Below are 27,555 nucleotides of genomic sequence, written 5' to 3' on the forward strand. Positions count from 1 at the left end.
AAACACACAGCAAGGGGATGTGTCGAATATATAGCAAGAAACCCGCGATTTTATTATTACACGGATAGAATCCCGTGCTCAATATTAACATTAACACTGAGCGCCAGGTCTGGATCTGTCCCGTTTACCCCTTGGTGCGGGACCCCGTCCGCGTTTATATTTACCAAAAAAAGAAAAACAGGAAATAATAATCACACTCAGAAGAATTGGGGATTGTTCGTATTTTACAGGACAGGATGAGGCCACTCGGCCCGTCAGGCTTGGATAGTAAATTCTGTTCACATTCTCCGCTCGGTGTTGTTCTCCGTGTACATTTTTATTGTACCTGTTTGTCTTTTCTTTTATTTCCCCACTCTCTATTTTGCAGACTGAGTGCGAAAGAGATTCGCTTTCGAGGCTAAACATTTTGATCAAAGATTTGAACATTGTTTATTCTGATTGTAGGTTTCTCGCAGACCCAGCGGGAGTTCAGTTCTCAATTTCCTGATTAGTCGGAAACAGCATGGGAATTTGCTGCAAGAGAGAAAACAATAAATTAACAAAATCAACAAAATGAAAGTAAGAGAAAAATACAAGCAGAGTCTTAACCACCTCTGCCAGGAGTTTAACATCATTTGGAGAGGCGTCTGACTTCGGTATTAATCGAGTTGTTATCAGACGATTGCAGGTTCGAGTCCTGCCGTGGTTGTTTTACTCGCTGGGTGAAAATGTGTCCAATATGCGGCGGAACTGTTTTGCACCCGACCGTTTGGAACAATCGGATCGAACGGAAATCAGTAAATTCCTTTGTTTACCGAAGTTGACTCTGCACTTTCAACATTGTCGATCTGGCTGCTCGGGCAGGACAGAGTGTAAAAGTGACTTTATTTCTACTGATTGGATTCAGAAATGGTCGGCTAATCCACTGTGCTCTGTACGTATGCGTCCGAATCCCACCCTCGTCGTTATTGTTTTGAACTTATGATGCGGCCCGACATAAGTTTTATACAATCAAAATGGGCTTGAATGATATTATTATCAATCCGACAAGGGAGTTTTAAGTCTGTGTCCCTGGATTGTTTATATTTTGTTTAAATGGAGAGGGATAATTTCAATTTTTCACTTGCAGTAATGGAATAAATGTCGAGTGGAGAGGACGGATCGGAGGTACATCTTTTTCTCCTTCCTTGCTGCCTCTGGGGTTTGCAGCGAATGAAAGATTAACGGGAAATGCAAATGATAAGGGAGCTGGAACATAAAGGGTTAACTTTACCAATCAGGAAGAAATCTAATTTCAAAACTTTTTAACAATCTTGAACCAGTGCAGTTATTAGATTTGCACCAAATCTGCACATTTTTCCGTTCAATTTAATTCCTCCACCCGCTCATAATCAAGAAAAATTAAATTTCGAAGGAAGTCCGGTCCAGATTTGAGCCCCGGATCTCTCTCATTGTTAACAGTCTCCCGTTTTGAACTAGAATCTCACCCATGGCTCGGTTCCCAGTAACTGCTGCAGAGATTGAAGGACTTCGGTCCCTCTTGCATCTCCTGCATTTCACCATCTCCCGATTATTCGATCGGTATTTGGGAACATGGGAGAAAGGCTGGGTTTAATTCCCCAACATTTTAATCCCCAACAATCCGTCTGTTGATCCCATTCCACGGTGTCTTTAGTTAACAATAACCGCGGGAGCGCAATTGGAATCCAGTCCGCAGTTTGTTTCCTTCTCTGTTCCTGTTCCCTATCGGTGTCTCTAAAAGACGACACACTGTTTGGATCAGGAACCGAGTTCTGATCAGCCCTGTGACAGACAGACAAGAATCCGTCACTGAAACCCCGAGACACAGGGAATGCTGTTCATTCTGTTCCAGGGACACTTCGTGAGTCGCTGAAACGTTCGAATTCCCATTCCCACAAAGGACAGAGCCAAGCGCAGGAGGGACGTGTTTCTCAATGATCGGACATTGGAGCCCATCGAAGTGTGAGGTCCGATGGTCGATGGGAGGCTGCGGAACGCCTTGAGGGCTTTGGTTTCCTCCCTTAAACTTGGACCCTTCAGTTCGCTCTTAGTGTTCAGCTGTTTTTGGTGGTGTTACTGAGTCAGGAATTTTGGTCAAGACAGCGGGAGAATTCTCTGCGCTTCTTTCAACAGCGCTGGGGAATCTTTAACATCCACCGACAGGGCCTCATTTAATCGTCTCTTCTGAAACCTCCCGCCACTTATCCCTCAGGACTGCACTGATCTGGGACACTAAGGACATTCAATTAATCAGCATTTTAAACAGAAAACATCAATCCCTCCCACATCCTGATACATTGCGGTATCTGTACTTTCATTCGTTACCTTGTTTTCTCTCCATGAACCGACTCTCATTCTCTGCTCCTCCTTTTGCTCCGATGCTCTTTGCTTCCAAACGGTTCTGCCGTGAGCTTCACCTGCCGGCTATTTCCCATCGCGCTCCCGGTAGCCTGCAAGTTCAGCCCCTAATGGGGAGCGTTGAATCCGTCCTGACAAAGAATGGGGAAGTTTACCTGTGCGGTGTGCTGGTTGCTACTGGAATTTAGTTGTTGACATGCAGTTTTCCCCCTGCAGACACTCGGGGTCCCCAAGCCTGGGCCTTCCGAATCGGCATCAGGAGAGAGAGAGAGAGGGGAAGTTAGAAGGATAGAGAGAGAGAGAGAGTTTTAGCGAGAGAGATAGAGAGAAAGATAGAGAATGTCTGTACGAGAGAAAGAGATGGGGAACGCTCCATGTAATGTGCAAACACAATCTGTAACTGTGTAGATGATTCAGTCGCTGATTTGAGCACCCTCACTCCACAAATCACACTTGGCTTTCGAGCTGTTTATATTATAACGTGGCTATTGTGAAGTATTGGGCTTTTAGATCAAATCCAAAACAGGGATTTTAAAAGTTGTGAGCTTCATTCCCAGTGGAGTCGAATTTTAGGCCAGCTGCTTTCGGCGCTGAAATCTTGCATTAAATCTTCAACTGGTTTATTCAAGTCCTTCGAGGAAGGGAAACTGCCGCCTCAACACTTCCCGTTGTACAAGTGGATCCTGTCCCAACCGTCTTTCTTGATGTGTCATTGTCTCTGAACTGGATTGACGAGACACTCACAACAAGAAGGTTTCACCACCTGCTCAGAGCAAGTTGGAAAAAAAACAAATTTTAAAAATTGGTACAAAGAAGTCAATCCTTCCAGACCGCTTCTGTCCATCCAAATTCGCTTTCTAAACCAATGTACAGCAATATCATAGAACTATAGAATCACACAGCCCAGAAGGAGGCCATTCGGCCCATCGTGCCTTTACCTGTTCTTTGATAGAGCTATCCTGTACTCCCCTGCTCTTTCCCTGTAGCACTGCAATGTTTTATCCAATTCCGATTGAAAGTTATTGTTGAATCTGCTTCCACCACCCGTTCAGGCCGTGCATTCCAGATCACAACAACTCGCTGCATGAAACATTTCTTCCTCAAGTCGACTCTGGTTCTTTTGCCAATCACCTTAAAGACTAAGGCAGTCTTAATGCAGTTGTACGGGTTTTAGGGAGAACTCAAGTGGAGGTCTGCGTACAGCTTTATTCTCCTCATCTAAGGAAGGATATACTTGCCTTACAGGCGGTACAACAAAGGTTCAATAGATTAATTCCTGGGATGAGAGGGTTGTCCTCTGAGGAGGGAATGAGTAGATAGAGCCTGTACTCTCCCGAATTTAGAAGAATGAAAGGTGATCTAATTGAATCATATCAGAATATGAGGGGCCTTGACAGGGTAGATGCTGAGAGGTTGCTTCCCCTGGCTGACGAGTCTATGATTCGGGGGAATAGTCTGAGGATAAGGGGTCGGCCATTTAAGACTCAGATGAGGAGGAATCTCTTCACTTAAAGGGTTTTGAGCGTTTGGAATTCTCTACCCGAGAGGGTGTGGATGCTGAGTCATTGAATATATTCAACGCTGAGATCGATAGATTTTTGGACTCTGGGAGAATCAAGGGATATGGGGATCTGGCGGGAAAGCGGAGATAAGGAAAAAGATCAGCCATGATCATAGTGGATAGTGGAGAGGGCTCGAGGGGCCGTCTGACCTACTCCTGCTCCTATTTCTTATCATCTTATGTTCCGAAGCTTTGTATCAAATGTAAGCGAGATTGTTGAATGCAAAGCCGCAGAACGAATTCTGGTTGTTTTTAGATCCTGTTCTCCGCAGGAAAAGAAATAATGTTAAAAAGAGACATTTAAAATTTTGAGAGAACGCGCTACAGACCAGGCAGGAAACTGAGACGGGAAACAAAAATAACATCAACAACTTGCATTTTTATTGCGCCGTTAACCTAGTAAAACGTCCCAAGGCTCAGTGAGTGTCGAATCCAACAGCGTAACCTTTCGCCGTAACAACCAGCGTGCAGGTAGCAGAGGCTGAGGCTGATCTGTTTCATGTGGGAGCAGAACACAATATTTCTGCTGTGTATATTAATTATCCTGCAGAATATTTAATAATGTTCTCAACATCTTACATTCCTGATAGGAACTTGGAAGGGGGAAGAAGTTGTCGTGGGCCATGTTGGGAGCAATGACATCGGGAAGATCAGGGAGGAGGTCCTGCCAAGGGAATATCAGAAGTTCGGAATGAAATGAAAAGAACAGAACCTCAGGGGTGGTAATCTCGGGATTGCTACCCGAGCAACATAATAATTGGCACAGGGATAGGCAGATCAGGAAGGTGAATGCGTGTCTGAAAGACTGTGGTGTGAAGGAGCGCTTCCATTTCATGTGACACTGTCATCAGTACTGGGACAGGTTGGAGCTGCACCGCTAGGACGGGCTCCACCTGAACGTGAATGGGACCAGTGTCCTAACGGAAAGGATAAACAGGTCTTTGAATAGGACCTAGTAAAATGGGGAGGGATCTCTTCAAAATAACATAAGTCTGAAGATAAAAGAAATAGGATATGAGAGTAATGATCAGACCAAGGTAAGAAACGAGCGTAACATAAACTGTCAGGGAACAAATACAGGTATAGAATATACGTACGAAATGACTGTTAAAAATTGAGGGAGGTGTAACAAATATTAAAAATGTATTAAATTGCCTGTACAGCATCGCGTTGAGCATCCAAAACAAAACAGAGGAACTGGAGGCAATAATTCGGAGCGAGGAGCCAGATGTTTTCGGGGTAACTGAAACATGGTTACATAAAGAACAGGACTGGCAGTTCAATATTGCAGGATATGACGTATTTAGAAACGATAGGGAAGGAAGGGGTAGCTGTAATAATTAGAGACAATTTAATGGCAAGAGAACAAAAGGGACATTATTAATATTAGGATAGAAACAGAATCCATGTGGATTGAGACAACGAATATGAAGTGATGAACCACGGTAATAGAGGTATACTGCAGACCAGCTAATAATGGAAGGCAAGTTGAGGAAGAAATATGTCCGCAACTCTATGAAATGAGTTAAAAACAACGAATAATAATCATGGGACATTTCAACTACCCCCAAATAAACTGACAGGAAGAGGTAGGGAAAGGGGAAAGGGAGATGTTTTTACAGTGTGTACAGGACTCCTTTCTTACTCAGTATGTGAGAAGCCCAACAAGAGAGGAATCACTGCTGGATCTAGGAATTGGAAAATAAACCGGATCATTGGGGAACATGTAGGCAATTACGATCAGATCATTATAAGATTTAAAATAATGATTGAGAAAGGCATAAGTAAGACAAAGACCAAAGTAATAGATTGGAAAAAAAAGAATGGAACTGGTGAAGATAAACTGGAAGAAATGTAGAAACACGAAGAGTGAGAACAGCAGTCGGAAATATTTAAAATGGTGATCAGTAGAGAGAAGGAGAAATATATCCCTCTCAAAAACAAACGCAACTAGCCAATAATGAAACACCATGGATGAATAAGGAGCTGAGGGTAAAAATGAAACGAACGAAAAAGACATCTTCTAAGTATGTAGACAATAAAGGAGAAGATGACAAAAGGGAATGAGAAGAGATTAGGAAAAATGTCAAATAATAATTCGGAAAGCAAAGAGGAACTACGAAATTAAAGTATCAAGGAATGTTAAAAAAATAATTAAAGTATTCTACAAACACATAAATAACAAAATATAAACCAGGATAAGGGTAGGGCCACGAAGGGATGCACAAGATAAGCTCACAGATAATGGCAGCTAAATGGCAGAAGTATTGTTTCGTTAATTTGCCTCAGTATTTAGCAGGGAGACTGATAAGGTGGGTATGATATTAAATGAAACACAATGAATGAATAGAGAGCGAATGGTAAAATTGAAACTAAAGAGAACGGATCTAAAGATATCGAAGATAGAAGGGGTGGAGATAATTGATAAACTAATCAAACTTAGAGAGGATACAACCATCAGTCCAGATGGATTACATCCATGAATGTTAAAAGATATTAGGGAAGAGATAGCAGAGGCACTATTGCATATATCTAAAAAATAATTAGAATAGGTAATAGTGCCGGAGGACTGACGGGCAGGTAATGTTTTTCCTGTATTTAAAAAGTGAGATGGAACAAGTCCAGGGAGCTATAGACCAGTTAGCTTACCGTCTGTGGTAGGAAAGATAATGGAATCTGTACTCAAAGATGTAACAGAAAAAAAACATCTGGAAAAAGAAAATATAATAAAAAGAAATCAGCAGAGATTTCAGAAAGGAAATTCATGCTTGACCAAACTTATTGAATTCTTTGAAGAAGTAACAGAAATATTAGAAAAGGGTAATACAGTAGATGTAATATATTTCGATTTTGAAAAGGCCTTCGATAAGTTACCACCTTGCAGACTCATGAGTAAGGTCAGTGCAAGTGTAGTCGAGGTACAGGTAGCAGAATGGATAGCAAGCTGGCTACAAAACCGAAAACAGAGAGTAGGGATTAAGGTTAGCTACTTCAAGCAGCGAAGGGTGGGAAGAGGTATTCAACAGGGATCGGTGCTGGGATCACTGTTGTTCACAATTTACATTAACGATTTGGACTCATGAATTTCAAAATTTGGGGAATTCACAAATCTGGGAGGTGCAGTTAATAGAAAGGCATAATGTGTCAACATGAACGAAGACATTAATAAACTTACAGAATGGGTGTGTAATTGGCAAATTAATTTTAATATAGATAAGTGTGAGGTGATGCATTTTGGGAGGTAGATTAAGGAGGTCACATATTGCTTGGATAATAAGAGTCTAAATGGAGCACTGGAGCAATGGGTTCTAGGGGAACAGATACAAAATTACTAAAAGTAATGACGCAGGTTAATAGGGCGATAAAAAAGGCAAACCAAACATGGGTTTTATTTCGAGAGGGATAGAATTGTAAAGGAGAGCAGTAATGTTAAATTTGTATGTAACCTTGGTTAGACCACAATTGGAGTAGTGTGCACAGTTCCGGCCTAAATATTATTAAATGGAGAGTAGGCAAAAAAGTTTCAAGAATGATCCCAGGACTGAGGTTATATAATTATCAGGAAAGGCTAAACGGGCTGGGGCTCTTTCCTCTAGTAAAGAGAAGGCTGAGAGCTAACGTGATAGAGATCTTGAAGAAAATTAACGAATTTGGTCGGGTGGACGTGGAGAAAATGTTTCCATTTGTGGTGGAGTCCAAAACTAGAAGTTATCAATGTATGATCGTCACTAATAAATCCAATAGGGAATTCAGGAGTAACTTCTTTACCCAAAGAATAATAAGAATGTGGAACGCGCTACCTCAAGGAGTAATTGAGGCAAATAGCATAGATGCATTTAAGGGGAAGCTCGACAAGCACAGTCGGGGGAAAGGAACAGAAGGTTGTGCTGATAGGGTCAGAAAAAGTAGGCGGGAACAGTTTTGTGTGGAGCATAAATGCCGAAAGGCCTGTTTCTCTGCTGGACACTCGATGTGACTCGATATAAGTATTGGAGGGGTTTAGAATATTGCAATGATTGCTGAGATTTTTTCCCAATTTTATTAATTCCCTGCAAATTTAAAATAACTAAACCCGCGATACATTCTCTGCCGAGATTGTATACATAATACAGGGCATGTGTCGAGTAGAAAGCAAGAAACCCGCCATTTAATTTATTAAAGGGCGAGAGTACATATATTCGCACTGAGCGCCAGATGTGTATCGCAGCTGTTAACAACAGGTAAGGGACCGCGTCCGCCTTTAGATTTAACATAAAAAGAAAATCTGAAGCCACTCGGCCCGTGCGGATTGGACAGTAAATTCTGTTCACTCCATCAGCTCTGTGCTGTTCTAAGTGTGGAGTTTAATGTGACTAATTTGTCTTTTATTTTATTCCTTCACTCTCTATTTTCTGGGTGGAGTGTGAAATAGGTTCGGTTTGGTGGCTAAACATTTAAATGAATGATCTGAACATTGTTTATTCTGATTGTAGATTTCTCGGAGACTCAGCGGGAGTTCAGTTGTTAGTTTTCTGATAATTCGGAAGCTGAAGAGGCAACTTACCAAATGAAGAGAGAAGACAATAAATGAACAACATCAACAAAGTGAAAGGAAGAGAGAGATGGAATCTGAGTGTTTAATCACTGCTCCGGGTTTAAGATCATTTGCAGATAACTGTTTATAATTGATCGCGTGGCGTAATGGATAAGGCGTCTGATATTGGTTAGTGCGCTTTGATATCAATCAGAAGATTACAGGTTCGAGTTCTACTGCTGTTGCTTTATACACTGGGTGAAAACGTGTCTTACTTTGCCTGGAACTGTTTCACACCCGACCATTTCTAACAGTCCCTGACCTGATGCAACGAAAATACATTAACAAATCGACACAAAAACACACAGCAATTACATTTATGGAACGCCACAGCCCGGCCCCAACCGCTTCACATACAATGAATTATATCTTAACTATCATAGAAGGTACAGCAAAGGAAGAGGTCATTTGGCCCATCGTAACTGTGCTGCCTCTTTGAAAGAGCGATCCAATTAATCCCATTCTATTCCCCTGTTCTTTTCGCAGAGCTCTGCAAATGTTCAGTGACGGAGTTGATCAATTGTCTCTGTGACGCAATCGATCAGCGCGTTGGGCCATTAATTAAAAATGTTGTTGTAGATTCAAGCCCCTCCAAGGACGGGTCTTTCGAGTTTATTTATAACGTTCACAGTCTGACAATTTCACCTTTTCAATGTGCCTTTTGGCTGCAACGTTGTGTTGAGTACAGGTTAAGTTCCTGCACCCCCCGCAACAAAAGTCCCGGGAAACCTCTGCCTCCCGCCCATTAACACTCTGGTCACCGGCACCGAGAGATCCGGGATTTCCTCTTCCTCCCGCCCCATTAACACACTGATCACCGTCACTAACAGACCCGAGATCTCCTCTGCTTCCCGCCCCATTTACACAATGGTCACTGGCATCTACATACCCGGAATCCCCTCTACCTCCCTGCAATTAACACACTGGTCACCGTCACCAACAATCTCGCGATCTCATCTACCTCCCGCCCCATTCAAACACTGGTCACCGGCACCTTCAGATCCGGGACCTCTTCTACCTCCCGCCCATTAACACACTATTCTCTGGCACCTACAATCTTCCTATCTCCCCAACCTGGGGGTTCAATTACTAGCCAAATATTATTTTACAACGTGAGATACAAACTTTGACAAACGCTGCAATATGAGTTCATAAATACCCTCAGGTTACAAAGGGTTCAGTGTTTGCAGAATAAACACATCCTGTTATGTAGAATCACGGTCTGGTGGGGAGAGAATCAGACACCGTATGACACATAAATGATTCAGTTCATCGAAAATCTTCATATCTTCTCATTATTTGATGAATTTAACAATTAGAATGAAGGGATATTTCACCACATTCTTCAACTGCTTTCTGAATTTAGACTGTGTCACCGCATAAATACAAGTGTTTGTGCAGCAACTCAGGAGCTGGAGAATGAATCCCAGTTCTTGTACAAACACAGGTAGAAATATAGACCGAAAACCCAAAAACCACATCCTGTGCCATATAGTAAACACCATAAACACCACCCATAACAGTATAAAGTTCCCTGATATAGCAAACAGTAAAATGATGGATTTCCTTCGGCTCACCATCTCTGGGTCTCTGGGACTCTCCCCACTGCTGTGATTCCGGAGTCTCCTGCGGGCTCTGCTGGCAAATAAAATGTGCCTGACGGTGAAAGCATTGAGCAGCAGAACCAGAACAAATGGGACCCCAGGGGTGAGAATATTATGAATAAATTCAATTGCTCCCCACACCGGGGAAGTTAGAACATTGTCTGTTATATCGCAAAACCAGGGGGAATTACGCGGGGAATATAGACCAGTGAACATAAAGTACCAGGAGATGTTCTTCAAACAGCTCAGCACAGTCACTGTTCCGAGAACCACAGATGCCGTTTTCTCGGTGCAATATTTAATTTTCAGCTTCTGACAACAAATGGCCACAAATCGATCAAAGGTGAAAGTTACCGTGAACCAGACAGAACAGTCTGTGGCTGCGAAAAGCAGGACGGCGTGGATATTACACACGGGAATGAAGAACCTGAAATCAAACTGTGCAGGATAAACAATTGGAATGTGTCTGAGTATCAGATCGATGATAACGACCAGTAGATCCGCCGCTGCCATGGCCACCAGGTAGTGAGTGACACATTTGGAGAGACCGCACCTTCCCCGAGACAGGATCACAGTCGTCACTAAGTTAACTGTAAGGAAGGGAAATGAAGAGGGAAAATATACATCAGACAGGGCGCCCTGTGTATATTAGTACCGTCTCTAAGTCCACTGTAAATATTAGTAACGTCTCTGGTTTCGCTGTAAATGTTTGTACCGTCTCTCGCTGCACTGTAAATATTAATACAGTCTCTGGATTCACAGTAAAAAGTAATACGGTCTCTGGAACCCCACTCAATATTAGTACTCTCTATAGATCCCCTGTAAACATTGGTACCGTCTGTGTAACGCCTGTAAATATTAGAACCGTCCCTGCTCCGCCTGGAATTATTAGTACCGTCTCCGGAACTTCTGAAAGTATTAGAACTGTCTGGTTCCCCTTTAAATATTAGAACAGTCTCTGGATCCCTGATATATATTTGTAACATCGCTGGAAAGCCCATAAATATTAATACCGACTCTTGGTCCTCCTGCAAATATTAGTACTGTCTCTGGTTCCCCTTTCAATTATAGTACCGTCCCTGCATCCTCTACAAATATTGGTAACGTCCCTTTATCCCTTGTAATTATTAGTACTGTCCCTGGTTACCCCAATAAATATTCGTCCCGTTTCTGCATCCCATCTAACTATTAGTACCTGCTTTGCATCTCTTGTAAATATTCGTACCGTCTCTGGATTCCCTGTAAATATTGCACAGTCATTGAATCGCATTGAAAACATCAGTATAGTCTCTGGTTCCCCTTTAAATATTAGAACAATCCCTGGGTCCCCTATAAATATTAGTACCGTCTCTGGAACCCCCGTAAATATTTGTACCGACTCTGGATCACCTCTAAAATATTAGTACTGTCTCTGGTCCTCCTGAAAATATTGGTACTGTCTCAGGTCCCCCTTTCAATAATAGTACCGCCTCTGGGAAAACCTGGAAATATTGGTAGCATATCTGGATCATGTGTAATTAGTAGAACCGTCTCTGGATCCCCTGTAAATATTAGTACCGTCCCTGTAGCCCTGTAAATATTCGTACCATCTCTAGATCCCTGGTAAATATTAGTACCAAATCTGGATTATCTATAAATAGTAGAACCGTCTCTGGTTCCCCTGCAAGTATTCGTACCATCTCTTGATCGCACTGTAGACATTAGAACCATCTTTGGATCCCTATAAATATTCGGACTATCTCTGGAAACCACTGTGAATATTAATGCTCTCTCTGAAATCGCTATAAATATTGGCATAGTCTCTGGTTCCCCAGTAAATAATCGTACCATCTCTGGAACCCTGTAAATATTAGCACAGTCTCTGCATCCTCTGTAATATTAGAACCGTCTCTGGATCACCTGTAAATATTACTAACTTCTATGCATTGCATTGTAACTAATAGTACCGTCTCCGGATCCCTTGGAAATATTAGCGACTTCACTGGATTCCACTGAAAATATTAGTACCTTCTCTTGATTCCCCTGTAAGTGTTAGTAATTCGCTGCAACCCAATGTAAGTAATAATGCCGTCTCTGGATAAAACTGTAAATATTAATACTTTCTCCGGATCCCCTGTAAATAGTAGCACCGATTCTGGAACTTCCTGTAAATATTAGTACCGACTGTGCATCCCCTGTATACATTAAAACCATCTCTGGATCGACTTTTAAATATAAGTATAAACGCAATGTAAGGTCTTCGACAAGTATGTAAAAACAAAGAGAGTAGCAAAAGTAAACGTTCGTATATTAGAGGCTGAGACAGGAGAAATTATAATGGGGAATCAGGAAACGGCAGATGTGTTAAACAAATACATTGTATCTGTCTTCACTGTAGAAGACAATAAAAGCATACAAGAAATAAAGGGAACGAAGGGGCTCATGAGAATGAGGAACTTAAAATAATTAATATCAGTCGAGAAAAAGTACAGGAGAAACTAATGGGACGAAAAGCAGATAAAGCCCCTCGACCTGAGGGGTGGTTGGATGTGATGGTGTGAGGGGTGGTTGGAGGTGATGGTGTGAGGGGTGGTTCGAGGTGATGGTGTGAGGGGTGATTGGAGGTGATGGTGTGAGGGGTGGTTGGAGGTGATGGTGTGAGGGGTGGTTGGAGGTGATGGTGTGAGGGGTGGTTGGAGGTGATGGTGTGAGGGGTGGTTCGAGGTGATGGTGTGAGGGGTGGTTGGAGGTGATGGTGTGAGGGGTGGTTGGAGGTGATGGTGTGAGGGGTGGTTGGAGGTGATGGTGTGAGGGGTGGTTGGAGGTGATGGTGTGAGGGGTGGTTGGAGGTGATGGTGTGAGGGGTGGTTCGAGGTGTTGGTGGGAGGAGTTGTTTGGGGTGATGGATGTTCGGGTTGTTGATTGGTTGAGTTGGTGATGGTGTCGGTAGCTGGGTTGTGTTAAATTCTCCATTTATCCTCCTTTCGGTGATTGCTGACTTTATTCAGAGCAATTAGCCCGCCTTGCGGCCAGATTTGAACACAAAGAACAGACGTGAAAAGGTGAAAAGTCACGTCCAATACACGGGAACACCTGCCCATATCCTGGATGAGATTTCAATCTGGCTTTCAGGGTACAAAGCCCAGAATCTAACACACTTTAACATCGACTCGCTCTGTGGGCTGCACTGAACCCAGGGCCAATGGTGAAAGGGAATTCTCAAACATTAATTTGTTTGTAATAATTTTGAAACAGCCATGAAACTCCCTTTTTATAAATATGTTCTGATGATGCGACTATATTTTAAAAGATGTTTTGAATAGTTAAAGGCTCACATTTGCATTGGACCCTCAATTATAAGACCTTTGGTAAATGGGATCTGGCGTTGTGATTCGCTCTTTAAACAGGGTCACTGTGCTAAAGATGAGAATCTCTTCAAACAGGTTCATGATGCTGATTGTGAGACTCTCTATAAACAGGGTCATGGTGTTGATGGTGAGACACGTTCTTTAAAGAGGGTCATGATGCTGGTGGTGAGACTCTCTCTTTTTCATGACCATGATGTTGATGGTGTGATTCTCTTCAAACAGGGTCATGATTCTGGTGGTGAGACTCTCTCTTCAAATATGGTCATAATGCTGATGGTGAAACTCTATCTTTCAACAGGGTCATGATGGCGATGGTGAGAATCTATTTAAACAGGTTCATGATGTTGATGGTGAGACTCTCCCTTTAAACAGGGTCATGATTCTGGTGGTGAGATTCTCTATTTAAATATGATCATGATATTGATGGTGTGGCTCGCTCTTTAAAGCGGGCCATGTTGCTCATGGTGAGACTCTCTATAAACAGGGTCGTGATGTTGCTGGTGAGACTCTCTCCATAAACAGGGCCATGATGCAAATGGTGAAAATCGCTCTTTAAACAGGGCCATAAAGCTAATGGTGAGACTCTCTCTTTAAACAAGGCCATGATGCTCATGGTGAGACTCTCTATAAGCAGAGTCATGTTCTTGATGGTGAGACTCTGTACAAACAGGGTCATGATGCTGATGGTGGGACTCTCTCTTTAAACATGGTCTTAATGTTAATGGTGTGACTCGCTCTTTAAACATGGTCTTAATGTTAATGGTGTGACTCGCTCTTTAAACCTGGTCACGGTGCTAATGGTGAGATTCTCTTTAAACAGGTTTATGATGCTGATGTTGATACTCTCTCTTTAAGCAGGTTCATGAGACTGGTGGTGAGACTCTCTCTTTATACCTGGCCATGATGTTGATGGTGAGACACTGTCTTTAAACAGGGTCATGACGTTGCTGCTGAGAATCTCTCTTAAAACACGGCCATGATTCCAATGGTGAGATTCTTTCTTTAATCAGGGTCATGATTCTGGTGGTGAGATTTTCTCTTTAAATAGGGTCATGATTCTGATGTTGAGACTCTCTCTTTCAGCACAGCCATGATGTTGCTGCTGACACTCTCTTTTTTAAAAAGGGTCGTGATGCTGATGGTGAGAATCTCTCCTTAAATATTGTCATGTTTCTGGTGGTGAGTCTCTCTCTTTAAACATGGTCATGATTCTGGTGATGAGATTCTCACTTCAAACAGTCATGATGCTCATGGTGATACTCTCCATAAAGTGGTTCATGTGCTGATGTTGAGACTGTCTTTAAACAGTGTCATGATGCTAATGGTGAGACTCTCTATAAACAGGGTCATGATGCTGATGGTGAGACTCTCTCTGAACAGGGTCATGATAGTGATGGTGAGACTCTCTATAAACAGGGCCATGATGCTGATGCTGAAACGCTCTTTACACATGGCCATGATGCTAATGGTGAAACTCTATCAACAGGGCCATTATGCAGATGGCGAGACACTCTTTCAACAGGGTCATGATGCTGATGGTGAGACTGTCTCTTTAAACCGGGTCAAGATGCTGATGGTGAGACTCTCTTTAAACCGGGTCATGATGCTGATGGTGAGACTCTCTTTAAACAAGGTAATGATGTTGATTTTGAGACTCTTTTTAAACAGGGTCATGATGCTGATGGTGATAATCTCCATAAACAGCGTCAGATTGCTGATGGTGAGACTGTCCATAAACAGGTTCACGATGTTGATGGTTGGACTCTCTTTAAACAAGGTCATGATGCGAATGGTGAGACTCGCTCTTTAAAGGGGTTCACGGTGCTAATGGTGAGACTCGCTCTTTTTTCCCTGGCCATGATGTTGATGATGAGACACGCTCTTTAAACAAGGCCATGATGCAGACAGTGAGACACTCCCTTTAAACAGGGTCCTGATGTAAATGTTGGGACTCTCTATAAACAGGGCCATGATGCTGATGGTGAGACACTCCATTTAAACAGGGTCCTGAAGTAAATGGTGGGACTCTCTATAAACAGTGCCATGATGCTGATGGTGAGACTCTCGAGAAACAGGATCGTGATGCTGATGGTGAAACTCTATTTTAACAGGGTCATGATGCTGATGGTGAGACTCTCTCTTTATAGCTGGGCATGATGTTGATGGTGAGAGACGCTCTTTAAACAGTGATAGGATGCTGATGGCGAGACTATCTTTAAACAGGACTATGATGCTAATGGTGCAACACTCTCTTTAAACAGGGTAATAATGCTGATGGTAAGATTTTCTCTTTTAACAGAGCTACGATGCTTATTGTGAATATAGCAACATCGGAACATAGGTACAGGAGTAGGCCATTCAGCCACTCAAGCCCGCTCCGCTATTTGATAAAATCATGGATGATCTCTGATCTAACTCCATATACCTGCCTTTGGCCCATATCCTTTAATGCCGTTGGTTGGCAAAAGGCTATCTATCTCAAATTTGAAATTAGCAATTGAGCTAGCACCAATTGCCGTTTGCAGAAGAGAATTCCAAACTTCTACCACCCTTTTTGTGTAGAAGTGTTTCCTAATCTCAATCCTGAAAGTCCGGCTCTAATTAGTAGACGATGCCCCCTTGTCCGAGAATCGCCTAACACCGGAAGTAATTTGTCTCTCTCCACCCTTTCTGTTCCCCTTCATATCTTATGAACTTCGATCAGATCAACCCTTAACTTTCCAAACTCGAGAGAATACAACCCCAATGTGTGTAATCTCTCCTCGTAACTTAACCCTTGAAGTCAGGGGATCATTCCAGTAAACCAACGCAGCACTCCCTCCAAGGCCAATATGTCCTTCCGAAGGGGCGGTGCCCAGAACTGCTCACAGGACTCCAGGTTCGATCTAAACAAGGTTTTGGATAGGTGAAGCATAACTTCTGCCCCCTTGTATTTTAGTCCTCTAGATATAAAGGCCAGCATTCCATTCGCCTTATTGATTATTTTCTGCACCTGTTCATGACACTTCAATGATATATGTACCTGAACCCCTAAGTCCCTTTGGACATCCACTGTTTTTAACATTTTTACCATTCAGGAAGTACCCTGTTCTATCCTATTTTGGTCTAAAGTGGATGACCTCACATTTGCCGACATTGAATTCCATGTGCCACAGTTTTGCCCATTCACCTAATCTATCAATATCCCTTTGTAATTTTATGTTTTCATCTACACTGCTTTCAATGCCACCAATCTTTGTGTCATCAGCAAACTTAGATATAAGACTTTCGATGCCTTCATCTAAGTCGTTAATAAATATTGTGAATAATTGAGGCCCCAAGACAGATCCCTGCGGGACTCCACGAGTCACATCCTGCCAATGTGAGCAACCATCCATTATCCCGACTCTCTGTCGCCTTTCGCTCGGCCAACTTCCTAACCAAGCCCGTACTTTTCCCTCGATTCCATCGGCTTCTATCTGAGCTAACAGTCTCTTACGTGGGACTTTATCAAATGACGTCTGGAAGTCCATATAAATAACATCCATTGACATTCCCCTGTCCACGACTTCAGTCACCTCTTCAAAAAAAAACAATCAGGTATGTCAGGCACGACCTACCTTTCACAAATCCATGCTGGCTCTCCCTGATTAACTGAAAATTCTCGAGGTGTTCAGTCACCCTATCCTTAATTATAGACTCAAGAAATTTCCCCAAAACAGATGTTAGGCTAACTGATCTATAATTCGCTGGTTTCCCTCTCTCTCCTTTCTTAAAAGGCGGAGTAACAGATGCAATTTTCGAATCTGCAGGGACGTTTCCTGAATCTAGTGAACTTTGAAAGATTATATTTAGGGCATCTGCAATGTGCTCCCTTTAAAACCCTGGGATGAAAATCATCTCGTCCTCGGGATTTGTCACTCTTTTATGTTATTATTTTTTACATTACTGTAGTTTTACTTCTGTTAATTGTATTGATTCAATATTAGTTTTCTTGGGATTTCTGGCATCTATTTTTCATCTGTAAATACTGACGCAAAGTAATTATTCAACATTTCCGCCGTTTCCCATTGTCAATGACAATATCCCCCACGTTCAGTTTTTCGGTGGCCAACACTGCTCCTGACCAACCTCTTTTTCCTAATGTAGCGATAAACGTTCTTCGTATTGGTTTTGATATCCCTTGCAAGTATATTTTCATACGCCCTTGTTGCACCTCTTATTATCTGTTTTGTGACCCTTTGTTGAACTTTATATCTTTCCCATTCGCCAGGATCTGTACCATTTTTTGCTTTTTTTATGTCCTTTCCTTATGCCTTATACTGTCCCTTTGCTCTTCAGTTGTCCATGCCTGTTTTTTTGGCAAGTGCAGTTCTTGCCCCTCAGAGGTAGAAACCGGTTCTGTATCACATTAAATGTTTCTTTAAACATTTCCCACTGATCGTCAGTGGTTTTACCCATTAACAGATTTGCCCAGTTTACTGTGGACAGTCTCTGTCTCATCCCATTGAAGTTCGCCTTACCCAGTCTAGAATCTTAGCAGCTGATTCATTTATTTTTCTTTCCAACACAACTTGAACTCGATCATGTTATGATCGCTATTGGATCGATGTACAATCACAGTTAAGCTCTTCACTAAATCTGGTTCATTCGTCATTATTAAATCCAGGATGGTTTGCCCCCTTGTTGACTCTCGGACATACTGCTGTAGAAAACTATCCTGGACACAATCAAGAAATTCACTACCTTTCTGATAGTTGCTTGTCTGCTTTTACCATTAAGACCACTATGCCTTTGTTACACGCATTTCTGATCTCTGGATTTATACAAACTAGCACTTCAGAGCTACTGCCAGCAGTCGTATACACAACTCGCACCATAGCCTGAGATCATTTCCTATTTCTCAATTCAACCCATAAGGTCCCTATTTGCTGCTTACCTCTCGTTATATCATCCTTTATCATTGAAGTGGTTTCATCTCTGATTAATAAGGATACTCCTCCCCCTCTTCCATTTTCCCTGTCTCTCCAGTAAAACTTATAACCCGGTACATTTAGTTCCCAATCCTGACCATTCATAGGAACATAGGAACAGGAGTCGGCCATTCAGCCCCTCGTGCCTGCTCCACCATTTGATAAGATCATGGCTGATCTGTGATCTAACTCCATATACCTGCTTTTGGCCCATATCCCTTAATAACTTTGGTTGCCAAAAAACTATCGATCTCAGATTTAAATTTAGCAATTGAGCGAGTATCAATTGCCGTTTGCAGAAGGGAGTCCAAACTTCTACAACCCTTTGTGTGTAGAAATGTTTTCTAATCTCGCTCCTGAAAGGTTTGCCTCTGATTTTTAGACTGTGACCTCAACTCCTAAAATCCCCAACAAGCGGAAATAGTTTCTCTCTATCCACCCTATCTGTACCCTTAATATCTAGTAAACCTACGCTGTACTCCCTCCAAGGCCAATATGTCCTTCCGAAGGTGCGGTGGCCAGAACTGATCACAGTACTCCAGGTGCGGTCTAACCAGGGTTTTGTATAGCTGCAGCATAACTTCTGCCCCCTTGTACTCTAGTCCTCGAGATATAAAGGCAAACATTCAATTTGCCTTCTTGATTATTTTCTGCACCTGTTCATGACACTTCAATGATCTATGTTCCTGAACCCCAAAGTCCCTTTGGACATCCACTGTTTTTAACTTTTAACATTTATAAAGTACCCTGTTCTATCCTTTTTTGATCCAAAGTGGATGACCTCACATTTGTCTGCATTGAATTCCATTTGCCACAATTTTGCCCATTCACCTAATCTATCAATATCGCTTTGTAATTTTATGTTTTCTTCTGTACTGCTGACAATGCCACCAATCTTTGTGTCATCGGCAAACTTAGATATGAGACTTTCTATGCCTTCATCTCAGTCGTTAATAAATATTGTGAATAATTGAGGCCACAAGACAGATCCCTGCGGGACTCCACTAGTTATATCCTGCCAATGTGAGTACCTTCCCATTATCCCCACTCTCTGTCTCCTTTCGCTCAGCCAACTTCCTAACCAATCCGTACTTTCCCCTCGATTCCATGGGCTTGTATCTTAGCTAACAGTCTCTTCTGTGGGACCGTTTCAAATGCCTTCTGGAAGTCCATATAAATAACATCCACTGACATTCCCCTGACCACTACTTTCGTCACCTCCTGCAGCCATGTCTCCGTAATAGCTATCATATCATATCATACCTCCAATTTGAATTTGTACCTGCAGTTCATTTAATTTATTCCTTCTACTCCGTGTATTTGTATATCGAACTCTTAGTTGGGCCACACACCCCAGCCTGACCTTTAGCTTTGATGCTGGATTAATCGCTTTACAACTTCCAGTTTTTACTTTATCTGTAGTGCCAAATGTACATTTCCTTTCTGCTGCTCTACGCTTTTCCCTTTCACTTGTTCTTGAAAAACCATTTGTACTGTTTGTGTTGTAAATTTCTCTTGATCCTCCTCTCCCTTGTTGCTTTCAACTTTACTCTATTATGACTCCCCGCTCAAGTTCCCATCTCCCTGCCACTCTAGTTAAAACCCTCGCCAACAGCAGTAGCAATATCCTGCGAGGATATGAGCCCCGGATCTGTTGAAAAGCAATCCATCCGGCTTGTACAGGTCCCACCTTCCAAAGAATCGGTCCCAATTCCTCAGGAATTTAAAGTCCTCCCTCCTGCACCAACCCTCCAGCCACGCGTTCATCTGCTCTATTCTCCCTTTCCTATACACACGAGCACGTATCACTGGGAGTAATCATGAGATATTTACCAGTGAGGTCCTGCTTTTTAACTTATTTCCTATCTCATTATATTGTGCTTGCAAGACCTGGTTCCTCTTTTTACCTATGTCGTAGGTACCGATATGGACCACTTTCTCTTTATACCGTCCGTGATGTTGATGGAGAGATACACTCATTAAGCAGGGTCATGATGTTGATGGTGAAACACGCTGTTTAAACAGTCCATGATGCGAATAGTGAGACTCAATCTGAACAGGGCGATGAGGCTGATAGTGAGACTCTCTATAAACACTGCCATGATGTTGATGGTGAGACACTCTTTAAAAAGGGTCATGATGTTGATGGTGAGGCTCCTTTTAAACAGTGTCATAATGAAGATGGAGAGAATCTCTCTTTTAACAGGGTCATGATGCTTTTTAAATTGGGCAATGATGCTAATGGTCAGACTTTTAAAAAAAAATAGGGTCATGATGCTGATGATGAGACAATAACTGTAAACAGGGTAATGATGCCATTACAGACCTCATTACATCCTTGATCCAAACATGGACAAAATAGCTGAATTCCAGATGTGAGGTGAGAGTCACTGCCCTTGACATGAAGGCAGCAGTTGACCGAGTGCGGGACCAAGGAGCCCTAGTAAAATTGAGGTCGATGGGAATCAGGGGGAAAACTCTCCAGTGGCTGGAGTCATACCTAGCACAAAGGAAGATGGTAGTGGTTGTTGGAGGCCAATTATCTCAGCCCCAGGACATTGCTGCAGGAGTTCCTCAGGGCAGTGTCCTCGGCCCAACCATCTTTAGTTGCTTCATCAATGACTTTCCCTCCATCATAAGGTCAGAAATGGGAATGTTCGCTGATGATTGCACAGTTTTCAGTTCCATTCGCAACCATTCAAATAATGAAGCAGTCCGAGCCCGCATGCAGAAAGACCTGGACAACATCCAGGCTTCGGCTCATAAGTGGCAACTAACATTCGCGCCAGATAATTGCCAGGCAATGACCATCTCCAACAAGAGAGAGTCTAACCACCTCCCCTTGACATTCAACGGCATTACCATCGCCGAATCCCCAACCATCAACATCCTGCGGATCACCATTGACCGGAAACTTAACTGGACCAGCCTTATAAATATTATGGCTATGAGAGCAGGCCAGAGGCTGGGTATTCTGCGGCGAGTGACTCACCTCCTGACACCCCAAAGCCTTTCCACCATCTACAAGGCACAAGTCAGGAGTGTGATGGAATACTTTCCACTTGCTTGGATGAGTGCAGCTCCAACTACAATCAAGAAGCTCGACACCATCCAAGATAAAGCAGCCCTCTTGATTGGCACCCGATCCACCACCCTAAACATTCACTCCCTTCATCACCGGCGCACTGTGGCTGCAATGTGTACCATCCACAGGATGCACTGCAGCAACTCGCAAGTGCTTCTGCGACAGCACCTCCCAATCCCGCGACCTCTACCACCTAGAAGGACAAGAGCAGCAGGCACATGGGAACACCACCACCTGCACGTTCCCCACCAAGTCACATACCATCCCGACTTGGAAATATATCTTCATTCCTTCAACGTCGCTAGGTCAAAATCCTGGAACTCCCTTCCGAACAGCACTGTGGGAGAACCGTCACCACACGGACTGCAGCGGTTCAAGAAGGCGGCTCACCACCACCTTCTCAAGGGCAATTAGGGATGGGCAATAAATGCTGGCCTCACCAGCGACGCCCACATCTCATCAATGAATTAAAAAAAATTCCCTGAATACCTTTGTTTGACAAAAATCTATATGTCTCAGATTTAAATTTAGCAATTGAGCTAGTATCAATTGCCGTTTGCGGAAGAGAGTTCCAAACTCTTGCTACCCTTTTGAGTCGAATGTTTTTCTAATCTCGCTCCTGAAAGGTCTGCCTCTGATTTTTACACTGTGCCCCCTACTCGTAAAAACACCAGCCAGCTGAAATAGTTTCCCTCCATCCACCCTATCTGTTCCCATTAAAATCTTATAAAGTTCGATCAGATCACCACTCAACCTTCGAAACTCCAGAGAATACAACCCCAATTTGTGTAATCTCTCCTCGTAAATTAATCCTTGAAGTCCGGGTATCATTCTAGTAAACCTACGCTGCACTCCCTCCAAGGCCAATATGTCCTTCTGAAGGTCCGGTGCCCAGAACTGCTCACAGTACTCCTGGTGCGGTCTAACCAGGGTTTTGAATAGCTGCAGCATAACTTCTGCCCCCTTGTACTCTGGTCCTCCAGGTAGAAAGGCCAGCATTCCATTTGCCTTCTTGATTATTTTCTGCACCTGTTCATGACACTTCAATGATCTCTGTCCCTCAACCTCGAAGTCCCTTTGGACATCCACTGTTTTTAACTTTTTACCATTTAGAAAATACCCTGCCCGCAATATCATGGGAAGAGCGGACTTCAAATATCACCCTCTGAGTCTGAAGAACAAAATCTGCCCACAATATAATGGGAAGAGGTGACTTCAAATATCACCCTCTGAGTCTGAATAACAAACTCTGCCCACAATATAATGGGAAGAGCGGACTTCAAATATCACCCTCTGAGTCTGAATAACAAACTCTGCCCACAATATAATGATGTGGAGATGCCGGTGATGGACTGGGGTGGACAAATGTAAGGAATCTTACAACACCAGGTTATAGTCCAACAAATTTATTTTAAAATCACAAGCTGACGAAGGAGATAATCTCCGAAAGCTTGTGATTTTAAAATAAATTTGTTGGACTATAACCTGGTGTTGTAAGATTCCTTACACAATATAATGGGAAGAGGGGACTTCAAATATCACCCTCTGCACAAACACAAGATTGCAGGTGTGAGAAAGACAAATCAACGGTCTTCTGATCGCTCGCTAAATAACACATTTATCTGGGGAAGAACAGAAATAAAACTCATTTCTTGGCATTATCTATATTTAACATTATAGTTGCGGCTTTAATTTTGAAAACCGCCCTTCGCTGAGCTGTGAGTGCGACAGAAAACTCTACGTTCAAGTAAACGATCAGTTAACACAGTTGGTGTCGGGAACACATGAAAAAGAAACAAAATAGAATCATAGAAATGATAGAAATTTACCGCACAAAAGGAGGCCATTCGTCCCATCGTGTCTGTGCCGGCCGAAAAAAGGGCTTTCCAGCCTTATCACACTTTCCAGCATTTGGTTTCTCGCCTCATAAGTTAAGGCAGTTAAAGTGGATATCCACGTAATTTTTAAACGCGATGAGGGTTTCTGCCTCTTCCAACCTTCCAGGCAGTGATTCCAGATCCCCACCACCCACTGAAAAACATTCTACTCTCCCCTATAATCCTTCGACCAAGTCATTCTTCAAAATCATCCACCTTCTTCAAAATCATGACGGGTCCAGACAGAGCAGATTGAGAGAAGCTGTTCCCATTGGCGGAAGGGTCAAGGACCAGGGGAGATAGGTTCAAGGTGATTGACAAAAGAACCAATGGTGACATGAGGAAAATCTTTTTTACACAGAGAGTGGTTCGGATCTGGAATGCACTGCCCGAGGGGGTGGGGGAGGCAGATTCAATCATGGCCTTCAAAAGGGAACTGGATAAGTGCTTGAAGGGAAAGAATTTGCAGGGTTACGGGGATAGGGCGGGGGAGTGGGACGAGCTTGATTGCTCTTGAATAGAGCTGGTGCAGACTCGATGGGCCGAATGGCCTCCTTCCGTGCTGTTACCTTTCTGTGATTCTATGAATATAAGTGGATGGAGCTTGCACGACTGAAACTGTGCTGTGTTGTCTCTGAACATCAAACTCACCGAGTCCCTTAACTGCTGTATGTTGGAGAGCTCAGACCACCAATGTGGAGACCATTGTTTTTTCCAGCTGTTATTCACATCTTCTCTTTCAGTAATTTTCCCGGTAGCTGAGAATGAAGTGAGCTGAAATGAGCAGGTCCAACGAGTTGGTTTGGAGCACAGGCCAATGACTGATCGCAGCTTGTTACTCAGCCAGTCAGCTCCGTTACAGCCGCTCCTGTCAGTAACAATTGAAGAGAAACTGTAAATCTGAAACTAAAATAGATAATTTACAATACTTTATATCATCCCACACTTCTCTGTTTCACAGTTTGTCAAACCCAAAACAGCCTCTGTCTGAGAATTGAATGGTTATCGGGGCCGTCACTTAATATCGGAACTCGTTGATTTTTCGGGGCTGATGCTGGTTTATTTCTTTCAGTGAGTGACCCATTTTACACCAAGTGAAGGTCCAATTCTCAGATCAGAGTCTGGGACACTCTGCTATGTCCAGTCTCCGTTTTGCGAAATTCTAAACCCCTCTGGTCCGGTCATTTCTTGGGAATGAGTCCGAAGCAGTCGGGCCACTCGTTTTTAATATCTGTGTCCTCACTGCTAAATAATAAGATTGCGGGTTTCCTTATCAATAATTGTAAATTATTATACTGACTGTTGAGAATCCAATGGAATTGAGCCCCAGATATTCAGTCTGTGCATCTCCTCATAATTGTTGGTGTTTCTCTACAAGTAATAAAAGCAACCGTCTGGTGAAGTAACTCATTGCACAAATATTCCCCGCAATTAATTCCTCTCTTGTTTAATGCAAGGCGAGTGTAGCTCGAATATTATTTTGACGACTATAATTATTTCCCGAATTTCTTTCCACATTGTGCTCCATTTTTTGGGATGATTTGTGAATGATATTTACCAAATGAGCATTTCCTGCTCAGTGGTGATTTATATTTACCTCCAGCAAAAGCTGATTTCTCCTGACATATTACTCCTGCTCCTAACTACAACAACAAGCTTGGTGTGAAATATATGAACGAAATTGTTGAATAAAATGGAATAGGGAGAATTTAGATATTTACAAAAGTTTGCCCAACATCAGATCGTCCCCAGATTCACAAGAACAGAGTGAAAGAAGAGGTAAAATATATTGGGCTCCGTGGCGCGACGGAAAGCACATTGGACTTTTAGTTCAAGACTGTAACGACATTTGAAAGGTTCTGAGCTTGAGTTCTCTCAGAGTTATATTTCAGATCACGACTCTATAATAATGATGCTGTGTTCCACTCGAGTTCTATTTCAGATCAGGCCTCCATAATCATGATGCTGTGTTCCCCCACAGTTAGATTTCAGATCAAGCCTCCATAATAATGATGCTGTGTTCCCCCAGAGTTATATTTCAGATCAGGGCTCCATAATAATGATGCTGTGTTCCCCCAGAGTTATATTTCAGATTAGGGCTCCATAATAATGATGCTGTGTTCCCCCAAAGATATTTTTCAGATCAGGGCTCCGTAACAATGATGCTGTGTTCCCCAGGAGTTATATTTCAGATCAGGGCTCCATAATAATGATGCTGTGTTCCCCAGGAGTTATATATCAGATCAGGGCTCCATAATCATGATGCTGTGTTCCTCCAGAGTTATAATTCAGATCAGGGCTCCATAATAATGATGCTGTGTTCCCCCAGAGTTATATTTCAGATCATGGCCCCATAATAATGATGCTGTGTTCCCCCAGATTTATACTTCATATCATGGCTCCATAATAATGATGCTGTGTTCCCCCGATTTATATTTCAGATGAGGGCTCCATAATAATGACGCTGTGGGTGAAACAAAAATCGAAGCTGATGTCCATGAAAGGCAACTGCCGCCCCGACACTTCCTGTTATGCGAGTTGCGCCGGTTCTCCCCGACTTTCTCAATCCTGAATTCCCTTTGATCTGGATTGACGAACCGCTCTCAATGATGACGTTTTAGGCCTGCACTGTTCTGGTCTCCATATTACGGAAACGGATATAGAAGCACTGGAGAACGAAAATAAAATATTCACGAGGATCATAACAATTCTAAGAGGTTATACCTATCAGGAAAGACTGAACAGTGTGGGACATTTTACTCTAGAAGAGAGAAGACTAAGAGGTGACCTGGTCGAGGTCTTTACAATTATGTCGTGGTTTGATAGGTGGGGATAGAGAAGATGATTCAACTTACGGGGAGCCGAAATTTTCGGGTGATCAGTAGAAAATAATCACTCATACCTTCAATAAGGAATTCAGGAGAAACATCTTTACTCAGACAGTAGTGAGAATGTGGAACTTACTGCTACATGGAGTAGTTGAGGAGAATATCTTAGAAATATGTAAGGGGACGCTAGATAAGTACACGAGAGAGAAAGGAACAGAAAGATATGCTGATAGTTTTAGATGAGATGGAGTTGGAGGAATATTGTGTGGAGCATAAACACCAGCAGAGACCAGTTGGGGCGAATGGCCCGTTTCTGTAAATTCTATCTAGAATCTGTGTATTGTTTTATCGCAGGGTTACACTGTCGTATTGTGTAGTGTTTTGTTTTAAATACAGGTTCTGGATCTGAGACAATATGGTACACAGGCGAAAGTAAAAGGTACTACTTTATTGTAACACTTATAACATACAAGTATTGTAACAGACAAACAATCAATCACAAGCTCACGTGCGTCTGCCCGTCGGGGACCCCTGAAGTCGACGGCTGGTAATTGAGCCTGTGGTTCTCCAAGGCACCGTATGCACTCGCAGTCCTCGGTGAAGTCCTCAGAGTCTGGAAAGTCCCCGATAGTTATACTGGGGCATGAACAAGTGCATTTGTGGCGGACGGCCAGTTCAAACAGCTGGTGGCATGAGGCGTCTTGCGCGTTGTAAACACATTTAGCTGCTGACAACACTTGTGATATGTCATAGAGTTCACCCTTATGTTCCAGTGCCCACATGAGAACACGAAGAAGGAGATGCTTCAGGGAACAGACCAGCTGTCCCTTGAACTCCGGTGGAAATGTTAGAAGCAAAAGGTTAAACTGCTCCAGGTGAGGCTCGAACTCACAACCTCGGCATTTCTTGAGCCTGAATACTGTTATATAAGTACCGCGCGCTAACCGATTGCGCCACTGGAGCCGCGTTGGTTTAGTAGTCTCATCAAACACACTCATTTTCGGCCTGTAAGACTGCATATTCTTTCAGGCAGGTTTCCAAGTGGACACATGCCGCCACCTGCCACTTGGGCATTGGTGTTTTGGAAATCGAATTCTTTCCTGCCACACACGAAGCAAGTGTTCGATTAACGCCCAATGTAGCAGCATTTTCATTCTGCATTCATGACATCGCGTGAATTGCGATAAATTCATATTCAGCTTCGATCTGCACAACATCTTTTCTCCATGTGTGTTGTTTTCACTTCACCTCGGCTTCTATTCGCAAAGGGTGGGAGACGTTTTGGAACGCTCTTCTGCAGATGGTAGTTGATGGTAGCACACTTGTGAATGCTAATTCTGAGATTGAAAGATCTCTGTGAAACAAGGGTA

The 27,555-nt window shown here is 42.8% G+C and overlaps 1 protein-coding gene and 1 non-coding gene across 2 annotated transcripts; both read right to left on the bottom strand.

Annotated features, from left to right (window-relative positions):
• Window positions 1–9,787: 9,787 nt before the first annotated feature.
• LOC137315176 (probable G-protein coupled receptor 139) lies at window positions 9,788–27,183 on the bottom strand. The gene is made up of 2 exons (XM_067980057.1): window positions 26,694–27,183; window positions 9,788–10,686 (listed from the first exon to the last, which is right to left on the bottom strand). The coding sequence occupies exons 1-2, from the start codon at window positions 27,181–27,183 to the stop codon at window positions 9,788–9,790; spliced, it is 1,389 nt and encodes a 462-aa protein (XP_067836158.1).
• Window positions 27,053–27,148, bottom strand: trnai-uau (transfer RNA isoleucine (anticodon UAU)). Its single transcript has 2 exons — window positions 27,111–27,148; window positions 27,053–27,088 (listed from the first exon to the last, which is right to left on the bottom strand). It is a non-coding gene; the product is annotated as a tRNA-Ile (tRNA).
• Window positions 27,184–27,555: the final 372 nt, after the last annotated feature.

This window comes from Heptranchias perlo, unplaced genomic scaffold (genome assembly GCF_035084215.1).
Source record: "Heptranchias perlo isolate sHepPer1 unplaced genomic scaffold, sHepPer1.hap1 HAP1_SCAFFOLD_54, whole genome shotgun sequence".
NCBI lineage: Eukaryota > Metazoa > Chordata > Chondrichthyes > Hexanchiformes > Hexanchidae > Heptranchias > Heptranchias perlo.